The sequence below is a fragment of the Rousettus aegyptiacus genome, unplaced genomic scaffold, assembly GCF_014176215.1.
Source record: "Rousettus aegyptiacus isolate mRouAeg1 unplaced genomic scaffold, mRouAeg1.p scaffold_m13_p_6, whole genome shotgun sequence".
Classification (NCBI taxonomy): domain Eukaryota; kingdom Metazoa; phylum Chordata; class Mammalia; order Chiroptera; family Pteropodidae; genus Rousettus; species Rousettus aegyptiacus.
The window spans coordinates 60,730,369-60,758,074 of NW_023416309.1; the positions used below are offsets into that span (position 1 = coordinate 60,730,369).

General features: G+C 33.6%; 1 protein-coding gene across 1 annotated transcript in view; it reads right to left on the reverse strand.

The window, feature by feature from the left end:
• Positions 1–433: 433 nt before the first annotated feature.
• ZNF33B (zinc finger protein 33B) overlaps positions 434–27,706 on the reverse strand; it is a 46,937-nt gene continuing 19,664 nt past the window's right edge. The window contains exon 5 of the mRNA XM_016131448.2: positions 434–7,894. Within this exon, the coding sequence (XP_015986934.2) occupies positions 5,808–7,894 (2,087 nt within the window). The 3' untranslated portion in view covers positions 434–5,807. The remainder of the gene's footprint in view (positions 7,895–27,706) is intronic.

Here is a 27,706-nt window from a genome sequence, read left to right on the forward strand (position 1 = left end):
ATGTTTTCTTGATAAATGGTTCCCTTTTATCATTATGAAGTGTTTGCAAGTATCTCTCTTTAACTTTTATTTTTTTGTCTTGAAGTCTATTTCATCCAATATAAGTACAGCTACACTTGCTTCTCTCTGGATGCCATTTGCTTAGATTGTAATTTTCCACCCTTTCATTTTGAGCCGATATCCTTGTAGATGAAATGTCTCATGAAGGCAGCATATAATTGGGTTTTGTTTTATGATCCAACCTGAAATTCTGTCTTTTTATTGGTGAGTTCAGTCCATTTACATTTAGTGTGATTATTGAAATATGAGGTTTTCCAATAGCTATTTTATCTTTAGTTTTCTGTTAGCTCAGTGTTTCCATTGTTTACTTGTCCTTGCATTTCTGTGTTATTTTAATTTTGTGGGGCTTTGTGGATTTTCCCTCTGATCCTTCTTGTTTCATGTTAGGTATCTCAGTTCTGGATCTTTGGCATGTGGTTACCATTAAGAATATGTAAAGGATATTTTCTGCATGTGCTTTATCTCCATTCTCCTTGGCAAATTTAGATCTTCGATTCCTCTCCTTTTACCTATGTAGCTGAATATTTATTACTATTTTGTAATAGCAATTCTCTTCTAATTGTTTAAGCTTAAAATAATAACCTGTTCTTGATAAAGAATTGTACTACTCTGATTCTGTGTGACTGCTAGTCGCCTTACTCAGTTATGTACTTTATTGCCATTTTCTTTCAAGTGGGCTGACTCCATTCATTATTTGCTGTAATGCAGGCCTTGTGGTGAAGAATTCCCTAGCTCTGTATGAATGGAAAGCTCTTCAATTCTCCTTCAGATCTAAAGAAAACCTTTGCTGGATACATTATTCTTGGCTGGTTAATTCCTTCCATTTAATAGTTTTAATATTTTGTTCTACTCCTTTCTTGCTTGTAAGGTTTGTGCTGAGAAGTCCAAAAGTAGTCTTCTTTTCCTTGATAGGTCTTTTTTTCCCTGGATGCCTTGAAAACTCTTGGTCATTAATTTTTGACAATTTTAATATAACGTGCCTTGGAAAAGGCCTTTTTAGGTTGAGATAAATGAATTCAAAGCTCCAGGTCATTCCTTAGATTTAGGAAATTCTCATCAATTTGTCTGAATATGCTCTCTGTTCCCTTCTCCTTCTGTTATACCCATTATTCTTATGTTGCTTTTCCTGATTGTGTCAGTTCTATAGCTCTTGTTTTTTTTGTTTTTCATTCTCAGGTCTCTCTCTTCTGAGTCATTTCTAGACTTCTGTCTTCCATAACACTGACTCTTTCTGCCATCTGGTCAGTTCTATTTCCCAAGCGTGGCATTTCATTCTTCATCTTTTTAAATGTGTTCTCTAGCTCCAGAATTTCTATTTGGTTCTTTTTCAAGGTTTCAATCTCCTTGCTAAAAGACTCATTTATTGGTCAATTTTGATTCTAATTCTTCAAAATTGTCAATCAGATTTGTCCTGCATCTCATTGAGTTTTTCCAGGAATGGTATCTTGAATTCTCTGCCACTTAAATTGCATGTGTCTATGTCTTAAAGCTTGTTTTCTGGACAATTTTCTCTTTCATTTTGAGCTGCCTTTTCCCTTGTTACCTTGGTTATTCATGGTGTTTGATGAATTATTTTTCTGCTTGGGCATTAATCGAAGTGTATTCTGCTTCACCCCTCTCCCATCCCTCCCCCCCTGCCCTGAAAGATTTATCATACAGACATCTCTCTTAAGCTTAAGAAGGGTTTTTTCTTTGATTTTCAGTAGGCAAAATCCAAGACTCTTGCATCTCTGAGGCAAATAATGTTTCAAACCACTATTGGCTACTCTCAGTCCCAGCACATATTTGTGATATCCACCATGGTTTTTGTTTGTTTTTCAGTACCAGTTGCACAAATTTCCCTGGGGCTCCACCATGCTAGGTATGGGAGGATCTGGAGTCAGGGGGAGGCATGTTCTGAGTTGGTGGGTGGGGTTGCTGCTAGGCTCCATGTCTCAGCCTCCTGCTTTACAACAGCAGCTGCTACGACACAGCTGTTGACCACTGCACTTAGTTCCTGCTTTGATTTCTGCCCTGACCCCTGGGCTCCACTGTGAGGAACTTGCTGACCCTCAGGCAGAGCTGTTCGGAACCAGCTGCAAACTCTCCTCTCCCCCTCCTCTGCAGGGAGTTCCAGCTGTATGTGGTAGCTTCTTTGTTCCTCCCAATCTACTCCCATACTCCCATGGTTCAACCTTTGGAAGCCCTTATGAGCAGATGACACTCAGACTTGCTTGTGTGAAGGCTGGGTGTTATTTGTTGAGTTTTAGATATTCAGCATATTGATATTTCAAGGGGAGATATCTGGGGACATCCCTCCATCATGCTTCTCTCTCTTCACCCTTTCTTTTTCAATTTCGTTAATGCATTCTTCCAATTGTCTAAAGATGTATTACATTCATATTTTTAAAATTGTTACATTGGCAAAAATTTCAGTTATTCTGACATGCCTTTGAATAACCAAAAAATATAGTCAGCAGGTGAGTTTTAAGTTTGGTAATTATATAAGAAAGTATCCTTAGAGAATCATACATATTGCCATATGTAGACAGGGTTGTCTGTTTACTTTATACACTTCCCATCTCTGTTTCCATTATCTTGTATTACATGGCACAGTTCTTAAAACTGATGAGCCAATATTAATAAATTATTACTAAAGTTTGTAATTTAGTGTTTACCTGTGTGTTTTAGTCTATGAGTCCTAACAAATAATGGCATGAATCCACTACTAGAGTATCTTACAGGATAGCTTCGCTGTCCTCAAACTCCTCTGTAATCTACCTATTCATCCCTCCTGCCCTCCCCTCCATAAGTCACAGCAACCACTGATCTTTTTACTGTCTCCATGATTTTATCTTTATCAGGATGCATTATCATTGGAATCATACAGTATAAAGCCTTTTCACATTGGCTGCTTTCATTTAACAATATGCATCTAAGCTTCCTCCACGTCTTTTGTTGTTTCATAGCTCAATTCTTTCTTTTATCACCCACCCAAGCATCATTTCCTGTAATCTTGCTACAACTGCTTACTAGTATCAAGATTTTGTCATTGACTCTTTAAAATTTTCTACACAATCATGTTATCTGTGAACACGGTTTTATCTCTTCCTTCTACATCTGTGCACCTGTTATTTCTTTTACTTGCCTTACTGCATTAGCTAGGACTTCCAAAGAAGTGGTGAGAGACTTCCCTGTCTTGCTACCTATCTTACTTGGAAAGCATTTGTATCTTATCATTAAGCATAATAATATTACCTGAAGGTTTTTTGTATTATGTTCATCACCAAGGAAGTCCCCTGCATTCCTAGTTTTTTATCATGAATGAGTGCTAGGATTTTGTGAAATGCTTTTCCCTATCTATTAACATGATCATATGATATTTCTTCTTTAGCCTGTTGATGTGAAGTATTACATTAATTATCAAATGTTGAACCAGTCTTGCATGCCTAGAATAAGTCTCATTTGGTCATGGTGTATAATTCTTTTATACCTTATTGGATTCAATTAGCTAATATTTTGTTGGTGACTTCTGCATCTATGTTCATAAGAAATATTAGTCTGTAGCTTTTTGTAATGTCTTTCCTGGATTATGGTAATGCTGGCCTCAAAGAATGAATTAGGATATGCTCCCTATGCTTTTGCTTTCTGGAACAGACTGTAGCAAATTGGTATCATTTCATCCTTAAATATTTGGTAGAATTCACCAGTGAACCCATCTGGGCCCGATACTTTCTGATTGAAAAAATAAGTATTGACTTAACTTCTTTATCAGCTACATACCTATTCCGATTGGTCCTTCTACTACTTTTGACAGATTGTGTCTTTCAAAGGATTGGTCCATTTCCTCTAGGATATAAAATCTGTGGGCATAAGTGAGTGGTCCATCATATCCCTTTGCAATCCTTTTTATGTCCATGGGATTAGTAGTTAAAGCACCTCTTTTGTTTCTGATATTAACAATTGTCTTCTCTTTTTATTAGTTAACCTACCTAGAGGTTTATCAATTTTATTGACTTTTTCACAGACCCACTTTTTGCTTTTATTGATTTTCTCAATTGGTTTTGTTTTCAATTCCACTGATTTCCACTTTAATCCTTACTGGTGGTGGTGGTGGTGGTGGTTGTTGTTGTCCTTACCGGTGGTGGTGGTGGTGGTGGTGGTGGTGGTGGTGGTGGTTGTTGTCGTCGTCATCGTCATCGTCATTTTGCTTACTTTAGCTTTAATTTGCTCTGGTTTCCTAAAATGGAAGCTTAGACCATGTAATCTAAGATCATTAGACAGCATAATCTTAGATTACTTGTGTAATCTAATTATTCAAGTAAACCATGTAATTAACTATGCCAACTTTACACTGTCAATAAAAGTCCCTCTCTACCACTACTCTGCCCCTGCTCCAGCCTCACTCTTCCTCATATAGTCAAAGTCTCTAAGGGCCCATACACCTCTCTGGACACATCAGACTCTGAATTTACAGCCCAGCTTGCACCCCTGAGTATCATCTCATTGTCTATGGTTTCTTTCCTGGGCACTATCATGAAGGACAGCTGCTTACAGGGAGTCTGGACAAAATTTAGGCTAAAAGCTAGAGTATTTACATATGTATACTCAAGGCACCCCATGGCTTGGGATGAATCATGGCTGAGAAGAGAAAGGAGGCAATGGGACTAGGGCCTAGACCTCCCCATACGAGTTTATTATTTTTCATTTATAACTTTGAAGTGATTGATATTAGCTTCGTGGTCCTCATTTTAAACTATTGCTCCAGGCTATACACACATGGGGGACTAGTCCTGAAATTACTACTAAACCAAGATTATTTCCTATTCATGATCCATTATGCATATGAAACAGTTTATGTAATGTACCACTTATACAGACATAAATCCTGTGATCTTAGGGAATGCTTGACATATGCATTTAATGCTTCTGCCCTGATTATTCAACTTATCTCTACTTTTAGAAAGCAAGATTAGGGTTGCAGAAAAGGTATGCCCATTAACACAAGGGAACTTCTTGTGGTGAAATCTTGATTCCTCTGCAAACCTGATGAAATACAAATTCCAAATTCCTTTATGATTTCATAACCTGATTACGCTAATGATTATTCGAATCTATAAGGGATAAAATTTCACAGAACTACACCCAGAGTGTATGTAAAAACTGCTGAAATCTGAATATGATCAGTATCTGAAATAGTATTAGGCTATCATTAGTTTCTTATGCTTGAATATATACAATTAAGTAAGATATAATCATTAGAGGAAGCTTAGTGAAGGAAACATGAGAATTCCATGTATTATTACTGCATCTTCTTGTGATCTTATTTTTTCATTTTGCAAATTATTTTTTGTTTTGTTTTAAAGCTTCACATTGCACAACATACATCTATAAATTATAATTTGTTATGTTTCCTAAAGATTATGGCATTAGAACCAAAACACTTTAAATAATACATTACTTCTAAAGAAAATTTTTGAACTTCATTTTAATATAAAATCTGACACAAGCTATTTTCTGTTTTTGCTAAGAAATTTTACAAAATCAAAAATTCTGTACAATTTTACACCAGTATTAGTTACTTGACATTCAATGGAATATTAGTTCTTAACAAAACTATCTGATATTTGTTGCAGATTATGAGTTTGACCCATATTGTTACTTTGGAGTAAAATAAGGCCAGTTTGTGGATGGTTATTGAACATTCAGGATGTCAAAAAAGCTTTCTCTAGGTGCTGAATTGTGACTCAACATTTCTAATATTCACTTTATTCATAAGATTTTTCTCCAGTGTGTGTTCTCTGATGTACAATGAGGTTTGACTTCTGAGAGAAGGTTTTTCCACATGTGTTACATTCATAAGGCTTCTCCCCTGTGTGTGCTCGCTGATGTTTAGCAAGGTCTGATTTACGATAAAAAATTTTCCCACATTCATTACATTGACAAGATTTATCTCCTGTGTGAGCCCGGTGATGGACTGTGAGGGATGATTTATGACTGAAAGATTTCCCACATTCGTTACATTCATAGGGTTTCTCCCCTGTGTGCTTTCTCTGATGTAAAATAAGTCCTGACTTCACACAGAAAGATTTTCCACATTCATTACATTTATAAGGCTTCTCTTCTGTATGAGTTATCTGATGTACAATTAGAGCTGACTTATGACAAAAAGCCTTTCCACATTCATTACATCCATATGGTTTCACCCCTATGTGAATTCTGTGGTGCTGGGTGAGCTGTGACTTCTGGCAGAAGGTTTTACCACATTCACTGCATTCATAGGGTTTCTCTCCTGTATGTGTTCTATGATGTTTAGTTAGGTATGATTTATTATAGAAGATTTTCCCACATTCCTGACATTCATAGGGCTTCTCCCCTGTATGTGCTCTATAATGTTGAGAGAGAGTGGACTTATGGCTGAAGAATTTACCACATGCAGGACATGCAAAAGGTTTCTCCCCTGTGTGAGTTCTCTGATGTACTGTGAGATCAGACTTTAAGCAGAAGGTTTTCCCACATTTGTAACACTCATAAGGTTTCAACCCTGAATGAATTATCTGATGCCTGGTGAGTACAGATTTGTAGTAGAAAGTTTTGCCACATGCATCACATTCATAGGGTTTATCCCCTATATGAGTTCTTTTATGTTGTGTAAGATGTGACTTCTGACAGAAAGATTTCCCACACTCAGGACATTCAAAGGGTTTCTCACCTGTATGAGTTCTCTGGTGTACTCTCAGGTGTGAATTCATGCAGAAGGACTTCCCACATTCAAAACATTCATAGGGTTTCAGCCCTGTGTGTGTTCTCTGATGTTTAGTGAGGTCCGACTTCTGATAAAAAGTTTTCCCACATGCATTACATTGATAAGGTTTCTCCCCTGTATGTGTCCTCTGGTGTAATGTGAGAGCTGACTTGTGACTGAAAGCTTTCCCACACTCACTGCATTCATAGGGTTTCTCTCCTGTGTGTGATCTCTGATGTTTAGTGAGATCAAACTTCTCCCAAAACATTTTTCCACAGTCATTACATTGAAAGCATTTCTTTCCTGTGTGTATTCTCTGATGGCGCGTGAGGTGTGATTTCTCCCAGAAAGTTTTCCCACATTCATTACATTCAAAGTGTTTCTCTCCTTTATGAGATTTCTGAAGCTGTGAGAGGCATATTTTCCTCCTGAAATTACTCCCATTTTCATTACACTCACGGTGCTCCACAGATGCCCCATAATGCTTCGAAAGAGTAGAATTCACACATAAGGATTTCCCACAAACATGAAATTCATAGTGATTTTCCTTGGAGGGTGTTCTTTGATTGAACAAGAAGGATGAGTTGTCACAGAATGTTCTCCCACATTCATTATAGTCACAATCATTCCCTTCTGTTCTCTCTCTCCTGTGTGTATTAAATATTGCCTTTTCAAGGAAGGTTTCTTGATCCATGTTGTATTCAAAATTTTGCTCTAAAGTTTGAATCTTCTCATGTTGAAGAGGGTCTTCACTATGACTATAAGTTTTCCCACTTTTAAAAAATTCATTTTTCTCTCTAGTATGAGTTGTCTCATGGATAGTATTGAATAGCAATTCTCTACAGGCATTACATTTATCAGTCTTTTTCCCTAAATAGTTTTTCTTATTGATAATCAATTCTGAAATATAGTTGAAACTCATTCTACATGAGTCACACTGGCAAAATATTTTTCTGGAAGGAAAAAAATTTGTCTCCAAGTTAAATGGTTTTCCTATTGCATTACCTTGTTCTTCACTCCGCATTTTATTATTCATGAATACAACCTCCCGCACATGTGGAGACCGGTATTCTTGGCTCCTCTCCTTCACATAATCAGTTTTCCAGACTTCTAGAAATAAGAAAAATTAATGTTACCATATAAACACATTTCTTATGGAATGAAACCTATATAAAAATACCTTAGGTATAGTTGACTTTGATGTCTTTTCCAGCCTCCAGGGAGTAAAATAACTGCAAGTACATATTTCTTCTATTTCTTGAGTTTCAGGTGAAGAAAGAAAAAAACAAGAAACAAAAACCATAGTGGAAAAAGGGAAAGGAAACTGACTATTAGAACATACATATTTGCTTTCCAATGTCTGAAGAATAAAAGCAATGGCTTAAATCCGAATCTCCCCATGTATTCTGTAAAAAACCTCAAAGAATCAATATAAGGAGAGCAATAAAATTACCTACAGTAACCCATGACTTTAGCATAATTAGGCAATACAGAATACTACTAACCACAAATCACCATTATGTAAGGAAATACTCAAATGTAGAAGAAACTGATATAGAGCCCACATCTATGAGAAAAGCTGGAGACTGTGGCAACTACATGTAAAACAAGAGACAGAGATGGTTAACTACAAATAAAATTGCTCCTGGAATGAGAAAGTTTCACTGTGAGTGGGAAAATACTGAGATGATATTTCACTTCTGATAACTGAGTTCATCTAGCAGGAAAACCAAAAAAAAGGGGGGGAGGGCAGGTACTTGTAGTAGACAGACATGGAGGCGGCAAAGGAGGATCAAAGTGATGAATAAAACTGTAAAAACAAACAAAATGATTTTAGAAAATAGAAGTTAAATTATAAGAAGTCTGTTATGGACTAAATTGTGTCCCCTACAAATTCATATGTTGAAGCTCTAATCCTTAATGTGATGGTATCTGAAGACAAGGTGTTTTTTTTTTTAAGGAGGTAATTAAGGTTATATGAGGTCTTAAGTGTGGAATACTAATCTAATGAAAATGGTGTCCTTATTAGAAGAAGAGGAGACACCAGAGCTTGCTTGCTCTCCATACAAGTACAGATAAAAGGCTATATGAAGACACAGAGAGAAGGTGCTATCTGCAGGCTGCGGAAAAAAACCTCACCAGAAACCAACCCAGCTAGCACCTTCATTATGGACTTGCAGTCTCCAGAACCACTAGAAAATAAAAATCTGTTGTTTAAGCCACCCAGTCTGAAGTGTTTTGTTACAGCAGCCCAAGTAGATCAACAGAGAACCCAAAGATAAATTTTAATAAATAGCATTAAAAGGGGCATGAAAGCAGAAAGAAAAGAAGACTAAAGAAAGAAAATTGAGTCACAAAGTTCTGTATAAAGAAAGTAGTCTGCAAATTAAAACAAAAATTCAAAAATAAAACTATGTATATGTATATGATTATAGTCTCTAAACAGAAAAAAGGAAATAATGGAATAAATCTTATATTCAGACCATAACCTAAGAAAATTGTCCAGAAATAAAATACCTGATCAACATATTCAAAAGGACCAACATGAACCTGGGTAACCTGACCAGGAATAGTTGTCTCTAAGTTATACCTTAATATAATGACTGGATCTGAAAAATGAAGAAAAAGCCCTCTAGGCAAAAATGCTAAATCTCAGCAAACACATAGGTTTGGCAATATACTCTGTAAAACAAAGCAAGACTCAGTGGAGTACCATTTTAAAGAGAAGAAAATGGGAGTCAAGGATTTTATATCCAGCCACATTACCTTTTCGCTGCTGAAGTAATAGAAAAAGGCAAACCAATTTAGATATTCAAGAACTTAGGTAATACTGTAATCATGAAACCTTCTAGCAGAGGACAAACTTCAAGCAATTAAGATTTGATAGGAAACACTGGCAAAAAAAAAAAAGAACTAAAAGAACTAAGAAGTAGATAAACTTAATTGCAGATGTAGGGCTATGACCAAAAAAAAAAAAAAAAAAGATGAATATAAGAATAGAAAGTAATATATAAATGTTACCTGTTCTAATGAAACAGAAACACTACAACTAAAAAAGCTTTAGGAAACAGGAGAAAAAAGCTCAGAGATAGCCACATATATAACAGACTCTAAAGGATGTCATGAAAAGTTTAAAAATCAAAGAGAGACTTAAGTAAGAAAAGGGCATCTAGGCCAGTATACAAGATATTAATATGAAAGTAACTACTAGAAGAAAAATGTCAAAATTTCCTAATTGCCTCCCTACAAAAAGAACAAAGACAAAAGACCAGATAGAAAAATTCAGTAAATGTGATATGCTTCTTAAATAACACTAAGACAGAATTAAAACTAAATAAGAGGATGATCAATAAATTTAATAGGCTTAACTCACTAATTAAAACAATAATGATTTTCAATCCTAGATAAAACACAAATCTATGCTGCAAAGGGTAAACAGACATTAAAACAGATTCAAAGAGGCTAACAGCAAAGGATGGACAATATCATTCAAGATAAAGGGAAATAATAAGAAAGCAGAGGAGCATCTGATATCAGGAAGGAAAAAGGAACAATTTACAATGCTAAAATCCACAACTTTGAATAGAAAAATAATAGTTATGAGTGTCTACAGATGAAACAACCTTCATGAAGCAGAACTCAAAAGAAGCAAGAAAAAACAGAAATGTTAATGGCATTTTTTTTTTAAAGAAATAGAACAAAAAATCATCAGATTTGTATGGAAGCAAAAAGACCCCAAACAGCCAAAGCAATTCTAAGAAAAAAGAAAAAGCCAAAGATATCACTCTAACTTCAAATTATACTGCAAATCAACAATAATCAAAACAGCATAGTACTGGCAGAAAAAGACACACAGACCAATGGAACAGAACTGAGAACCTAGAAGGAAACCCACGTGTATATGAGAAAATAATTTGCAACAAAAGAGTCAGAAACATACAATGGAGAAAAAAAAGCCTCTTCAATAAATGGTGCTGGGAAAATAGGAAAGTCACATGCAAAAGAATGAAACTAAAGGGCTATCTATCATCATACACCAAAATTAACTCAAAATTGATTAAGGACTCGAATGTAAAATCTGAAACAATAAATTGCATAGAAGAAAACATAGGTACTAAAATTCATGAATCTTGGATTTAGAGATTTTATAAATTTGACCTTAAAGGTAAGGAAAATAAATGCAAAAATAAATGAATGGGTCTATATCAAACTAAAAATCTTCTGCCCAGCAAAAGAAACCATCAACAGGATAAAGAGGCAACCATCTGAATGGAAGAAGATATTTGCAAATGATGTCTCCAATATGAGGCTAACAGAATTCATACAACTCAACAACAAACAATCCAAATAAAAAATGAGCAGAGGACCCGATCACACTTCTCCCAAGAAGACATACAAACAACCAACAGGCATGTGAAAGGATGCTCAATTTCACTAACTATTAGAGAAATGCAAATCAAAACCACAATAAGATACCTTCTCACACCTGCTTAGAATGGCTATCATCAAGAGGACAAGTAATAACAAGTGTTGGAAAGGATGAGAGGAAAAAGGAATCCTCACATACTACTGGTGGGAATGTCAACTCATACAGCTACTATGAAAAAACAGTATGGAGGTTCCTCAAAAAACTAACAATAGAATTACCATATGACCCACCAATCCCTCTTCCTGGTACCTACCCAAGAAATTTGAAAACATTTATCCATGAAGATATATGCACCTCAATGTTCACTGCAACACTATTCGTGCTGTTTAAGACATGGAAACAACTGAAGTGCCCTTCAAGAGATGATTGGATAAAGAAGATGTGGTATATAAACACAATGGAATATTACTCAACCATAAGAAAAGATGAAATACCACCATTTGCAACAATATGGATGGATCATGAGATTATCACGCTAAGTGAAATAATGATTTAACTTATATGTGGAATATAAAACTGAAATCAACCAACAAATAAGAACAACAAAAACTCACAGACATAGAACAGTGTAGTGCTCACCAGAGGGAAAGGGGGGAGTGGAGAAGTACATAAGGGTAAAAGAGGTCAAATATATGGTGACGGAAGATTTGACATTGGATGAACACACAATGTAAAATACAGATGAGCTATTATTAAATTGTACACCTGAAACCTATATAATTTTATTAACCAATGTCACCTCAATAAATAAAAAATAAAAAGAAAATCATAAGAAAATACGTTTACAGTTATTTATTGAAAAAAAAAACTGTCTAAGTGGACCCTAGTGATTCAAACCATGCTGTTCAAAGGTTAACTATAATACTGTAAAAGTAAAGAGAAAGCCCAAAGAAGAAAATAATAATAGGGAAAAGCAAGTAATAAATTTAATAAAAATAAAAATAAAATAATAAAAATAAAATCTTTTTATTCATTTTTCTTCATTTTTAAGATCTAGTGGTTTCATTAAAGTATGTTTTAGGGCTGTTATAAGTCAGTTTTCCCAGGTTCTTGTTGGTTCCTTCAAATACATGGATTAAGTCTTCTTTTATCTCCAAACGTTTCTCTTAAAGGTTAGATGTTAATAAAACAGAAACAGAAAAACAGAAGAAACTGTTAGGTAAAAATGTTAGTTCTTTAAAAAATATCATAACAGAGGCAAATCACTGGCTAACCTAATTAATAAAAACAAGGAAAAGAAATCTCAAGTATACAAAATAATAAACAGGAAGGAAGAAACAGTCATTGAAATGAAACATGAAAAAACTAAGAAAAAGACTTTTTGTACAGCTTGATACAAAAACATTCAAAAGTGAAATAAATAATTTCTTATAAATATATAACATCAAAATTTACCCTGGTAGAGACAGAAAATGTAAACAGAATAACCACATAAAAAACAGAAAATATCGAGATTGCCTGAACTGAAAAATAAGCACCTCTGTGACTTTCACCTAGATTCATAAACTGTTAAAATTTTGCTACTCTTGCTTTCTCATTCTCTATATAAAGCCTTCCCAACCATTAACTACTTGAGTTAAATGTAAACATCATGACCCAATACTCCAAATACGTCAGCATTTATCTCCTAAGAATAAAGTCATGAGCACATTAAGAAAACTGTACCAATACTATATCATCCATACACAGTCCATTCAAGAAATATCTTTGAAAATGTTTTTCACCTATACTTTACTGCAAAATCTTCCAAATTTAGAAGTATAGCTATCATAAAATTGAGTTTAATAAAAACTCTAAAGTTTCCACATGTCCTGAATTTTATTAAACTACTGTTAAGTATATTTCTGTTACTTTCTTTTTCCACTGTGCCCAAAATTTGCCCACATTGTTGCACACAGATATTTATGTATACACACACACACACACACACACACACACACAAGGCCACTGTCAGAATATACTGTAATTTCTCATTGATTCCTCTATTTGATTTGAAAATCTGGTTGATTCAGTTTTTCTGTTATGAACAACACTGAGACAGGTGAGTTTTTCTATATATCCCTGGTGAATATCTGGAAAAGTGTTTCTAAAGCAGTGCTACTCAAAAGTGGGGTGTGCGAGTCTACATCATGCAACAAGTACGTGATGGATACAAAACTGAGAGAAACCATTTGGAAATTTCCGTAACTCCCTCAAAATAACTTCGGTGAGGCATAAGTTTATGAATCAACTAAATATGTTTAAACTATGTAATTTGATGTTTTGACATAACATATATGAATGGATTTATTTCTGGGTTCTATATTCCGATCTACTCACACTGTCTTGTTTACTGTAACTTTATAGTAAGTCTTGAAATCTGGCAGTGTTACCCCTACAACTTAGCTTTTATTTCTCAAAGTTGTTTTAGTTATTCTAGATACTTTTATATTTCATATAAAGTTTAGAATCAACTAGTCAATTACTCTATAAAAGCCTCCCAGCAATGAGGTCGACATTGTTCTAAATCTACAGATTTTTTTAAAGAGAAAAACATGTTAATGTATTGAGCATTCTAATACATAAACAGGGTATCTCTCTCCTTTATTATTTAGGTCTTCAATTTTTCTCTACAGTGGTTTATAGTTTTAGTGAGGCCTGTCACATCTTCTGTTAAACATATCTGCAGAAAATATTTTTTGATGCTATTGCATACACTACTTTTAAATTTTTTAATTTCCAATTGATCGCTTGTATGTAGAAATAAAGTTGACTTTTGTATGTTGATTTCTATCTAATGTACACTCAATAGTTCTAGTCATTTTTTTGTAAATGCCATAATTGATTTTCTACTTCTTTTCCACCCTGGTCTCCTTTTCTTTCTTTTTAGTCTCTGACTCCACTAGATAGATTATATTACTGAGTATGTGTGGACATCCTTGTCTTGTTCCTGATGTTGGAAAGAAACTATTGTTTTGTTTTGTTTTGTTACAATTAAGAACATTAGTCAGCTTTTATAGATGTCTTTTATCAGATTAAAGAAGGTCTCTTCAACTCTCCATTTAAGAGTTTTAATCAGTAATGGATGATGGATTTTGTCAAATACCTTTTCTGTATCTACTAAGATAATCATAGGTTTTTGTTGTGTTTTTGGAAATACAGTGCAGGGATGACTACATAATTGATAAGGCCAGTGCAAAATGAAAATGTAGGCCACTTAAAAATCATAAACAAAAACATAAAGAGAAAATTATCCTTTTTATTTAAAAATTTTATTATGAAATTTAATATGTGTAATACTAATAAATGAGTAACCATATAAAGTTACAAATTGCAAACCATTTTTGGTGTAATAATTGTATATAATATAATAATTAATAATACTTTATTAATACCATTCTTGGTTAATCATATAATTTAATTTTTCATAAGATTGTTCTGGCAATCTTTTCTGTAAATTTATTTAGTCAGTCATCAAATTTTATACTTTCAGAGACTTCATTTTCAATAGATATAACTGAAAGTAATATGAGTTATTCTTTGCAAATGCAAGTTAAATAATTTTGATTTTGAGAAGGTTCCTTCAGCTGTTGCAACTATTTCTGAAGCACTTAAGAGTATGTTATAGGTTGTAAACACAGGCTGATTTTTTTTCAAAATTTAAAATTTAATACATCTAGTGATAAAGATTCTTGAGAAACATTTTTCTAAAACTAACTTCATAAACAGTTTTGTGAAAATCTGAATTCAATTTTAAATGTAAAGTTGTTATACAATAGCATTTCAATGTTTCCTCTGACATTTCCTGTAACCTGTACAAGAAACCAAAAATGTCTTAATGATTTGGATATAACTCAAAACACCTTTTTATGCAATCTATTCCTATACAGAAAATCTTTACTTATCATCATCCATAGGTTCTGTGACTTTAAATGAAACAATAGGTAACAAGACCAATTTTTACCACTGGCTAATTTATATAAACATGAGTTAAGTTTCTATGGCATCTCATCACTGTTATAACAAAGTGAAGCTGAACAAAATGGCATTATTTGACGACCTGATATATCTTCAAAGACAAGGAAAAATTAATTTCTAAATTGACTTCCTTGTTAATAACTGGTTCATCCAAAATTATGTATGAAAATAATATTCTTTCCCATCAAATTTAATTTCCATTCCTAAGCCTGTTGATTCTGCTTTGTAATGTTCCAGCAGTTTTCAAGACCAGAGAGTGTATACTGTGAAGAATTCTAGTTAACTACCTAGTATGTTTTAACACTATGTCCCTGAGTATGTTTTTATCTCGTAATACTTTACTGACTATCATTATTGAGTACCAGAGGTAACTGTACCAGTATTCAACCCAGAAAGTTAATATTTTGTGCAGGTGCCAAAGGGGCACACTAAAGGGAGAAACAAGAAAGTCAGCCTCCACTTGGGTTCTCTCTTTGGGTTGCAACCACTGTACTACTACCATTGGTTTTGCTGCTCTGCCACCAATGTGCAACTGGGTCTTGGTCACCCACTCAGGACTACAGGATACCAGACTGTTCTAAGAAGCCAAACCAACAGCTGAGGAAGCATACTGCCATTCAATGTACACAGTCTGCTCATATACATGTTTACATACAAATCACAAGTTCAAAGACAAATGGTTAGAAATTTAAAGATGGCAATAGCAGAGCATTAAACCAAGTACAGGTCTCCTTCTGAGAGCACAGTATTGGTGATAACACAGTGGCTCTGATACAGGGAATTAAACTGATTGCTTTTCAAATGTTGAAAAAGTCCTCCTTGGATTAACTCCAATTGGTCATGATGTATTAGCCCTTTTGTATATTGCTGGTCTTTAATTACTAAAATTTTGTTTATAGTTTTTGCATTTATGCTTATGATGCACTGGTCCGTTACTTTCTTTTCTTATAACATCTTTATCTAGTTTTGGTCTTAGGGTGATGCTGGCCTCAAAAAATAAAATAGGAAGTTTTCCCTCCTCTTGAATTTTCTGAAAGATTTTGACAGAATTGGTATTTCATGTTTGACAGAATTCGCTAATAAAGCCATCTTGACCTGGGGCCTTCTTTGTGAAAAGGTTATATATATCCTCTGGAGTGAGCTTTGGTAGTTGTTTTTTGGAAGGTCTATTTCACATAAATTGTTGAATTTATAATATTATAGGCACAATATTTCTTTGTTTTACTTGTAATATCCATAGAATCTTAGTGATATCAATCCTATTCTTGATATCAATAATTTGTTTCATCTAGAAGTTTATCGATTTTATCTTCTCAAAGAGACAGATTTTGGTTTTGCTAATTTTCTTAACTGTTTTTTTTTTAATTTTCTATTATACTGTTTTCCAGTTTGTTCTCTATTACTTCATTTCTTCTGCTTACCATTGGCTTAATTTGCTCTTTTATTCTATATTGTTAAGGTAGAGGCAGTTGGAGCCATTGATTTGAAACTTTCCTCCTTATCCAACACACATTTCATACACGTATATTGATAAAACACTTCATATGATTTGAATCCTTTTAAACTTATTGAGGCTTGTATGTCCAAGAATGTGATCTACCATGGTAAATGTTCCTGGTTTGGGTGGCAGGGCACTGATCTGTGTCCCTGGGGCAGGTGGCAGGGGTATTTTTACAAATGTCAATTAGGTCGAGTTAGTTATTTAGTGTTGCTCAAGTCCATTATATCTTTGCTTATTTTCATTTTCTACTAATTACTGGGAGAGGGATGTTGAAATATCTGACTATAATTGTGGGTCTATTTTTCCTTCAAATTCTATCAGTGTTTCCTTCAAACACTTTTTGGAAATGTTATTAGCAATTTAAAAGTCTAGGATATTAAGTCCTCTTCATAAATTTTTCTTTATCAATATGAAAAGGTCTTTCACTAGCAATATTCCTGGCTCTGAAATCTATTTCATCTGATATTGACACAGCATTGCAGCCTCTTCAATAATTTTACCACGATGTATCTTTTTCCATTCTTTTTGTATCCAACATATTTCAGTCTCTGAATCTAACATGTTACTCTTAAAGGCAGCATATAACTGGACTTTACTTTTTTTTAATCTCACCTGGAAATATCTGTCTTTTAAATGGGGTTTTAGATCATTTAAATTTTCTATAATTACCAAATATGATGTTACACCTTTAATTAGTGTATGTTTAAGTGATACTACATGACTTTACATATAGTATAAGAAATTTACATTATTATACTTTCACTTCTCTCCTCCTGGCCTCTAGGCTGTAATTGTCATATATTTTACTTAGATGTTACAAACCTCATAGTACATTTGTTATTATTTTTGTGTAAAGTAAGTATCTTTTTTAGAAACTTAAATATAAAGAAATAAAGAAATGTTTTATATACATATCCATGTAGTCATCATCCCCTGTTCTTCCTTTTTTGGGGTAAATATAGATTGCCATCAGCTATCAAAACATTTCTTAAACTGCACATGCGCTGTTTATGAATTCTTTCATCTTTTAAATAACTGAAAACTTACTGATTTTTTTCACTGTTTCTGATAGCTATTTTTGCTGAGTATCTGTTTCTACATTGATAGTTTTTTTGTTTTCCAAACTCTAAAGTTAATGCTCCACTACATTCTCTCTTGCCTCATTTAAGGAGAAATGCTGTCACCTTTATATTTTGTCATTGGCTATTTTAATGATTTCCACTTGAGCAGTGGCTTAGAGCATTTTGATGTATATGTGTTGGAGTAGTTTTCTTCATGTTTTATATGCTTGGGACTTATAAAACATCTTGGGTAGGTGAGTTCTCACCACACTTGGAAAATTTTAACCATTAATTCTCTAAATATTGTTTTCTGTTCCCTGTTTTCTTTTGTTCAGGGACTCCAAATATATATGTTGGGCTACATAAAGTTATCCTTATAGTTCCTGCCATGGACCGGTCCATGACCTGTTAGGAACTAAGCCACACAGCTGGAGTTAAGTGGCAGGTGAGCAAAGTTTCATCTGTATTTGTAACCACTCCCCAGTGCTAATATCACCACCTCAGCTCTACCTCAGATCTGGCATTAGATTCTCATAGAAGAACCAGTCTCTGGTGCCAAAAGAGTTGGGGACCACTGCTATAGCTCACAGGTGCTCTTTTCGTTTTTTCCAAAATCTTTTATATCTCTGCTTCATTTTATATGGCTTCCTTTAATATGTGTTTAAGTCCACTACTTTTTTCTTCTGCATTATCTAATCTGCCATTGATTCCTATCCTAAATTACTTTTCATCTAAAACATTGTAATTGTCATTTTTAGAAATTCGATTTCAAATTTTTTATACTGAATTTCCATTTGGGTTGTTGTTTTATCTTCCATGTTTCTATTTAAGTTTTAAAACATATGGAATCCCATTATAATAATTTTTAATGAATTTGTTGGCTAATTTAACATCTATTTCAATTCTGAGTCCATTTTGATTTATTCATTAATCTTCTCAACAAGGCCAGATTTTCCCACTTCTCTGTATATTTTATACTTTTTCAGTAGACGGAAGCATTTGTGAATTTTACCTTACTGGATACTGAGTACTTCTGAATTTCTGTATTTTTGTCCTTTGTTCTACAATGCATTAAGTCACTTGGAAACAGTCTGATACTTTTAGGTCTTGCTTTTATGATTTGGTAGGCAAATATGGAGCAGGTTTCAGTCTAAAGTATATTATTTTTCACTACTGAGGCAAGACTCTTCTGAGTATACTATCCAATTCTCTGTGAATTATGAGTTTTCCACTCTGGCTGGTGGGAACAGTTCTTTTCCTGGCCCTGTGTGAATGGTATATACTGTTCCCTCTAATTATTTTAAAAAGTTCTTTAATTTCCTCACATACGTAAGCTGATCAATACTCTGCTGAATACTCAAGGAGGACCCATGCAGATCTCCAGATTTTCTTTCTGACCAATTATCTCCTATCTAGTCCTCTCGTCCTGTGAACTCAAAGTAGCCTTAATCTCCCTGGACTGTCAATTTATCCTCAATTTAGTTGAAAATGCAGGGTTCTCTCAGGGATCACTGACTTGGTAGGACTATCATAGGGCTCAAGTCCTTTGTTTTCTGGCGCTAAGAAATTTCTATCCTATATTGGCTGATGACTAAATCTTGAAATCATTGTTTCATATATTTTGTCTAATATTTTGGTTGTTTCAGACAGTCCCTATTATTCCATCTTGGCTTAGTGTAAAAGGCTACTTTTTAATATAAACTAAAGTATAATTTTATGTTTAAATCTGCTAATAAAAAAGTGAGGCTTATATTTTTTGTCTTTGCTCTGTATTCTTTCATTATATTTTATAAAATATTTGTCAATGCTTTTAAAATATTCAAAATGACATGTTAAAAACTTCTCAAACAAAAAGACCATGTTTCTTGTTCCAGGTTGAACATAAAAGTGTATCTTAAAGATATAAGGTATAAAACTAGATCAAAAGAAATGCATATATTCAAGTATATAATAATAGATTGTTTTCTAAAGTTGTTTAGTCATGGAATTGTATAAAGAGAACAAAAAGGTGAAGGAAGGGTGAATTCTTTCTTCTTGAGCTGGGACATCCATTTCCTCCTGTTCTTGGACTTTGGAGCTCCTGGTTCTTGGGCCTTGGGACTTTGAGACTGAAACAGTCCCCTAGTTTTCAGGCCTTTGACCTTGATTTAGGATTCTGGAAATGGATATTTTGGAAATGGATATTATAAAAGATATTTGGTATGGTTAGACTCTTTAATTATTTTCATTTAAACAGGTACATTGTGGTTTTTAACTCTAGTTTTGTTGTATGCATTTCTCTATTACCAATGAAGCTTTGTAACCCTGCCTTTTCACTATTTTTTAATTGGGCTGAATTTTTTTTGTAATAATTTATAAGGGGCTTATTTTCATCACATTTTGAGTACTAACTAAGGGTCAAGCATTGTCTTAGGAAGTAGAGATACAGCAGTAAAGAATAGGCAAAATCTCTTCTTTCATGGAGCGTACATCCCAGTGGAGAGAGTAACAATACATGTAACAGTTGTTTCATATATTAAGCGCAATTTAGAAAACTCTTCTATCTTTTGCCAGTAACTTGCAGTGCCAGATCTATCCAGAGATCAAATATCCATACATAGAAAGGTCACTTTCTGGGCTCTCCTTGAATCAAACCAAGAGACTTAATTACCACAGGTTTACTATACATAGCAATCATTTTCTGGCGTCTAACTATTAAGGGGTTACCTGACTTCTTGAAAACAAAACGAACACACAAAAATATCTTGTAGGCTTTCTAATTAGAATTAATTGGGAGAAACATGACGTTGGCCCTTCCAATGAATCAATAATATATATTTATTCATAGATATAAAACTTCTTTAAAATTTTCAATTAAGTCTTATACTTTTAAATAAAAGTACTACATATTTTATATTTATATCAAGCTATCAGAAACAGAGAAACACACACATTTCCTACTGAACATAAAGCACAGTATCACTTTGAGAGAAGCAAAACACTATTCCAGCTCCAGCTCCAGAGAGATGATGGAGAGCTTCTATTCAGAGAAAGAAGCAGACCAGAGAACAGAGAATTCTGAGGTTCTTCTCAAGAAAATTCACTTTATTTGTAAGAGTATGGGTAAATTCAAGCCTAAGATCACCCTGGGAAACAATGGAATTTCAATAAGCAATGAAAAAGAGACTAATAATTCCATGAGAGGAATAAGTTAAACCACAGACTCACTAAAAGTAGACCAGAAGGAATAATGGAAAGACACAAGTAAGAAGAGATATACCAAGCTATTAAATTTGTTCCTGTTTATCAGACACATTCATGAAAATGCACACAAAGACACACATTTTCTACAGTAATAACTTCCTTAAATTATGTTTTCCAGGAGATGATTTCCAAAATAGTAGCATAAAGGGCAACCTCAAAGGGCAACCTTAACTGAACCAATTTGTTGTTGGAAAGAATAGAGCAATCAGTAGAAGCTAAAAGTTGGGTGTGATACCAACAGAGGCAGACAACACAGAGATGAGACAAAAAGGTTGCATTAGTCAAAGTTCTCCAGAGAAACATAACCAATTAGATAGTAAATAGATGACAGATAAGATAGATCTATCTATCTATACACACCTGTACACACACACACACACACACACACACACACACACACACACGTCCCTGCAATCTGACATCTATCTGTCAGTTGGAAAACCAGAACAGCCCATGGTGTAATTCAGTCCAAGTCCAAATGTCTGAGAACTAGGGGAGCCAATCATATAACTCAAAGTCAAGGTCAAAGGCCTGAAAACTAGGGGACTGTTGTTAAGTCTCAAAGTCCCAAGGCCCAAGAACCAGGAGCTCCAATGTCCAAGAGCAGGAGAAAATGGATGTCCTAGCTCAAGAAGAAAGAATTTTCCCTTCCTTCACCTTTTTGTTCTCTTTGGGCCCTCAATGGATTGGATGATGCCCACCTACACTAATGAGGGTAGACCTCTTTCCTCGGTCCACTGAATCAAATGATAATGTCTTTCAGAAACATCCCTGACACACCGAGAAATAAGGATTTACCAGTTATCTAGGCATCATTTAGGCCAATCAAGTTAATACATAAAATTAACAATTACGTAGGCCTGCAAAGAGCACCCGGTTAACACTATCATAATTCTAAGGACTGTATGTATGCCTAAGACAGAACTCTCTGACAGCAACATCAGAGATAACACACTGTGGGGGAAAATAACTTCACCCAAATAGTCCATCCAAGTCACTAAACATATAAGTAAGCAAAAAATAACAATAACCCCTGGCAAGAAGAAATCAGTTCAGAGTAGGTAGAAAATATTATCTAAAATGTCCATTATCCACAAAAAGTTACAAGATATACTAAGAAACAAGAAATTTTCACAATTACAGAAAAAACAGCAAGCAATAGAAAATCTCTCTTGGGAGGGTCCAGACACTGGACTTAGCAAATCTCAAAAAAGCTACTATAAATATGGACAAAAAGAAACCATGAGTAAGGAAGTAAAGGTGTATGATGACACCTCATTACAAAGAGAATATCAATAAAAGGAGAAAACAGTAATAAAAATCCTAAGTTTGAAAATTAAAATAAATACAATGAATATTCATTAGAAGGGCTCAACAGTAGATTGAAGTTTATAGGAGAAAAAAATAACTGAAGATAGATCAATAGACATCATGTAATATAAAGAACAGAGAAATAATAATGAAGAAAACTGAACAAATAAATGAATAAATAAATGAACACCATTACTTGCACCTCAACTGAATGTACACCATTAACTTCACCAACATGTTAATAATGGGAGTACCAGAAGAAGAGAAGAAAGAGCAAGGAGTATTCACAGTTGATGGTAAAAATCTTATAAATTTTATGAAAATATTAATCTGACAATTAAAGAAGAAAAAGTCCAAGTGGAATAAACAGAGATCTATGACAAAAATGCATCAGAGTAAACATATTAAAAAACAAAGACAGAGAATTCCTTAAGCATGAAGAGAAATATAACTCATCACATACAAGAGAACTTCAGTAAGATTAACACCTGACTTACCATCATAACAACATAGCCCAGGTGGTAGGATAACATATTCACTGTGCTGGGGAAAACAAACACCGTCAACCAAAAGAGCAGAACTATTTTTCAAAACTGAAGATGAAATAAATAAACTATAGATTAAAAAACTAAAAGAAACTAAAAATCCCTAGAATCCACTGCTACCAGACCACTCTTACGAAAAATAAATTCTTAAGACTGAAAGCAAAGTTGTATAAAATGTGAAAATCCAAACACGTGCTGTCTGTAAATGACACTTTAGATTCAAAGACACAAACAGGATGACTTTTAAAAATAGAAAAAGAGGCATCACGTACTCAGCATCCATAAGAGACTGGAGATAAAGAGGGAGGCTTTGTGCAGTGCAAATACAAAAATCATTATAAGGGAATGCTATGAAAAACTGTATGCCAACATATTAGGTTAACTTTGATAAAATGGAAAAATTCCTAGAATATCAAAACCTACAGAAACTGACTCAAGAAGAAATTGATAAATCTGAAGAAAACCTATAACAGGTGAAAACACTAAATTAGTCATTTTAAAACTTCCCATTAAAAAAGCCCAGGTCTAGACGGTTTCACTGATGAATTTTACCAAGTATTTTTAAAATAATAAATACCAATTATTCAAAAACTCCTCCACAAAATTAAAAGTACACTTCCCAATTCATTTTATGAGCCCAATATTACCCCAGTACCAAAATCAGACTTGAGAAAGAAAACTACAGATCAATTTCTAAGAAAACTAAGATCAGCATCGTATGACTATATACCCACAAATCCTCAAAAACGTACTAGCAAACTTTACACACCATGACCACGTGGGATCTATCCCAAAAATACAAGATTAGATTATCATCTGAAAATCAATTAATAGACTATATGACTAGAAAAAAGACAATAACCAAATGATCATCTCAATACATGCAAGAAAAAGTATTTGACAAAATTTTACAACCCTTCCTGTTTTATAGAAACTATCAACAAACTAGAAATAAACATCCTCAATCTGATAAAAAAAGACATCTACAAAAAGGTCACAGCAAACAATATGGTAAAAGGTGAAAGATGGAATCCTTTCTGCCTAAGATCATGAACAGGACAAGAATGTCCTCTAACCACTTATACAGAAAATACTAGCCAACGAAAGAAAAATCCAAATTGAAAAAAATGTAAAACTATTTGCAGTTGACATGATTTTAAACAGAGAACTTAAAGAAACCACTCGAACACTATTAAAACTAGTAAAAGAATTCCACAAAGTTACAGGGTACGAGAAAATTAATTATATTTCCATATACTAACAATGAAAAATCCATGAATTCAGGATAATTCCACTAACAATAGCATCAAAGTACAAAACAATGCTGAAAGAAATCAAAGATGACCTAAAAAAATGAAAACAGGCTCAACAATCAGAAGACTCAACTATTTACATAGAAATAACTGCTAAATTGATATAAAAATTCAACATAATCCCTAACTAAATCCTAGCTGCCTTTTTGCAGAAACTAATAAGTAGATCCAAATATTCATGTGAAAATTCAAAGAATTGAAAGTGATGAAATCAATCTTGAAAAAGAGGTAGAAAGTTGGAAGATTCAGACTTCTCAATTTAAAAATCTGCTACAGTGCTACAGTAATCAGGACCTTGTGGAACTGGTCCTGATTACTGTAAGAACAAACATAGAGATTACTGTAAGAACAAACATAGAGATTACTGATAAGAACAAACATAGAGATCTATGAAATGAAATTGAGAGTCCAGAAATAAATATTAATAAATATGTTCAGTTCATTTTCAGTAAAGTGACAAGATAATTCCATGGTTAAAAAACAGCCTTTTCAACAAATTGTACTGAGACAACTGGATGTCTACATTCAAAAAAAACAATGAAAATAAACCCCTTCCTGATACCATAAACAAAAATGGGTCACAGACCTAAATATAAGAACTATTTTACTTTAAAAAATATATAGGGGTAAATCTTCATGTCCTTGAGATAGACACAACACCACAAACAAAAATGACAAAATAGATAAATTATCCTATATGAAACAAAAAAATTCTTGCTGCAAAACATGAAGCCAAGATTGTGAAATGAAAAGCCACAAATGAGAGAAAACATCTGCAAATTATATACCTAATTAGGGGTTGGTATACAGAACATTTACTCTTATAACTCAACAATAAAAAGACATAACTACAATATTGACAAAGCAATTGATTTTTGTATATTAAATTTGTATCCTGCAACCATGCTATAACTTATTAGTTCTAGAAGTTTCAGCTTCTTTAGGATTTTCTACTTAGACAATAGTGTTTCTGTGAAAAAGGAGTTTAATTTCTTCCTTTGTCATCTATATAACTTTTATTTTCCTGTCTTATTGCATTACCTGGGATTTCAGATGTTGAGAGTGGTGAGACAGAACATCTTTCCCTTGCTCCTGATATTACAGAGAAAGAATCCAGTTTCTCTCTATTAAATATGTTAACAGGGGCTTTTGACGAAAATTTTTTTTCAGGTCGAGGAAATTCCCCCTCTATTCCTACTTTGCTAGGTTGTTATCATGAATGAGTATTGATTTTTGTCAAATGGTTCTGAATTAATTCATAATTGTTACATGATTTTTCTATGGACTAATTTATGTCAATTAATTTTTGAATGTTGAACTAGGCTTGCATGCCTATAATAAATCTTACTTGGTCATAGTATATAATTATTTTTATACAGCGTTGGAGTCTATTTGAATTTTTGCATCTATGTTATGAAAGACTTTAGTCTATAGTTTTTCATCCTTATGTCACCATCTACTTTTGAGATTAGAGAAATAAGGCCTTAAAGAAAGGTTAAAGAAGGTTCCACCTAAATGCAGAACATCCTAAGGAATTTATAAGAAAACTATGATAGCTAATACACAAATTCAGCAAAGTTGCATGGTATAAGATCAACACCTGGTAATCAGCTGTCTATACACCTAAAAAGAACAATCTGAAAGGAAATTAAGAAAGCAATACTATGTGTAACAGCATTTTATTCTGTGGTTGATTCCACTGACTGATTTTTGTTTGTTAAACCAGGCTTGTACACCTGGAATATATCCCACTTGGTCATGGTGTATAATTCTTTTTATACATGGCTGATTTCTATTTGCTAGTATTTTGTTAATGATTTTTTGCTAGTAAATTTATGGGAGATGTAGACCTGTAGTTTTACTATTTTTTCACAATCTTTGTATGATTTGGGTATCACAATGATAAACTTGTTAGGAAGCGTTCCCTCTTCTTTTATTTTCTGGAAGAGATGGTGTAAAATCACTGTTAATTCTTCAAATGTTTAGTAGAATTCTCCAGTGGCAGTGGATTGCTTTCTTTTGGTGCTTTTTATTTAAAATTTAATTTCTTTAGTTCAAATTATATGTCATCTTCTGTGACAATCTATGGGCCATTCAAATTACCTATATCACTTTGATTAACTTTTGGTAGTTTGGAGCTTCTGAAGGATTGACCCATTTTTTCCTAAATTATCAAATTACGAACATAACTGTTGAAAGTCTCTTATAACCCTATTAATGGATGCAGGACTTATATCACATTTCTTTCCTGATATTGATGATTTGCCTTTATTTTTGTCAATATTGCTAGAGGTTTATCAATTTTATCAAAGAACCAGATTTGTGTTTTATTAGTTTTCTCTGTTCTTTTCCTATTTTCAACCTCATCATTGAAATAAAGTTTCTGTTAACTTTATTTTCTTCCTTCTACTTGCTAAGGATTTACTTTGCTCTTCTCCAGTTTCTTGAGGTAGATAGTTAAGTATGGATTTGAGACCTTTCATTCTAATCTTAGCATTCAGTGTTATAAGTTTCTCTTTCAACACTGCTTTAGCTGCCTCCCACATATGTGTTCTCATTTTCATTCAGTCTTAGGCATTTTTAGATTTTCTTTTTAGCCTTCTTCACTTACCCATGGATTATTTATATCTTGTCTAATATCCAAACGTTATTTTTCTCTTGCCTGTTACTGATTGTTTACTTCATTATGATTGGAGAACACATTCAGCACAATTTCAGTTCTGTTAAATTTATTTAGGTTTCTTTATGCCCCAGGATGTTTTATCTTTCTGAATGTTCCATGGTCACTTGAGAAAAATGTGTATCCTGCTGTTGTTAGGCAATGGCCGATAAATGTTGCTTCAATCCTGTTCATAGATGCTGCTGTTCAGTTTTTCTATATCCACTGTTGATTTACTGTCCAATAGTTTTACCATTTGCTAAGAGTGAGGTGGTGAATTCTCTAAATACAGTAGGATTTGTTTTAATTCTCCCTTTTCAGTTCAATCGGTTTTCTTTTTGCACTTCAAGTTTCTGTTGTTTGGTGAAGTCATAGTTTAGACTACTGTATTTGTCGAAATGTTCTCCTTTTGTCTAATAATTTTCTTCACTCTAGAGACTACTTCATCTGATATTAGTGAGGCCATTCTTGCTTTCCTGTTGATTGATGTTTGCATTGTGTATATTTCTCAGTTCTTAATCAGCCTATGTTGTACTGGCAGTGAGATTCTTATAGATAACATATTTTTAACTCATGTTTTTGATTTGATCCACTCTGCCAATCTGTACTTTAATGGGTATACTTACATCATTTACACTTAAGGTAAATTCTAGGCTAAGTTTCGCATTTTGGTTTTTTCTGTTCATTTTCTTGGTTTCTCATTCATCTGTTCCTTAATGTTTATTTTCCTGCCAGTTATATGATCACTTTTTAAGGATTTCATCCTGATTTATTTAACATTGTTTCTAAGTATATCACTTTGTATAGTTTTTTAATGGTTGTTCTCAGTCATAAAATCATGTAACTTATTATAGACTTCTAGCACCAACATTTAACTACTTCAAGTGAAATGTAAAACTTTAA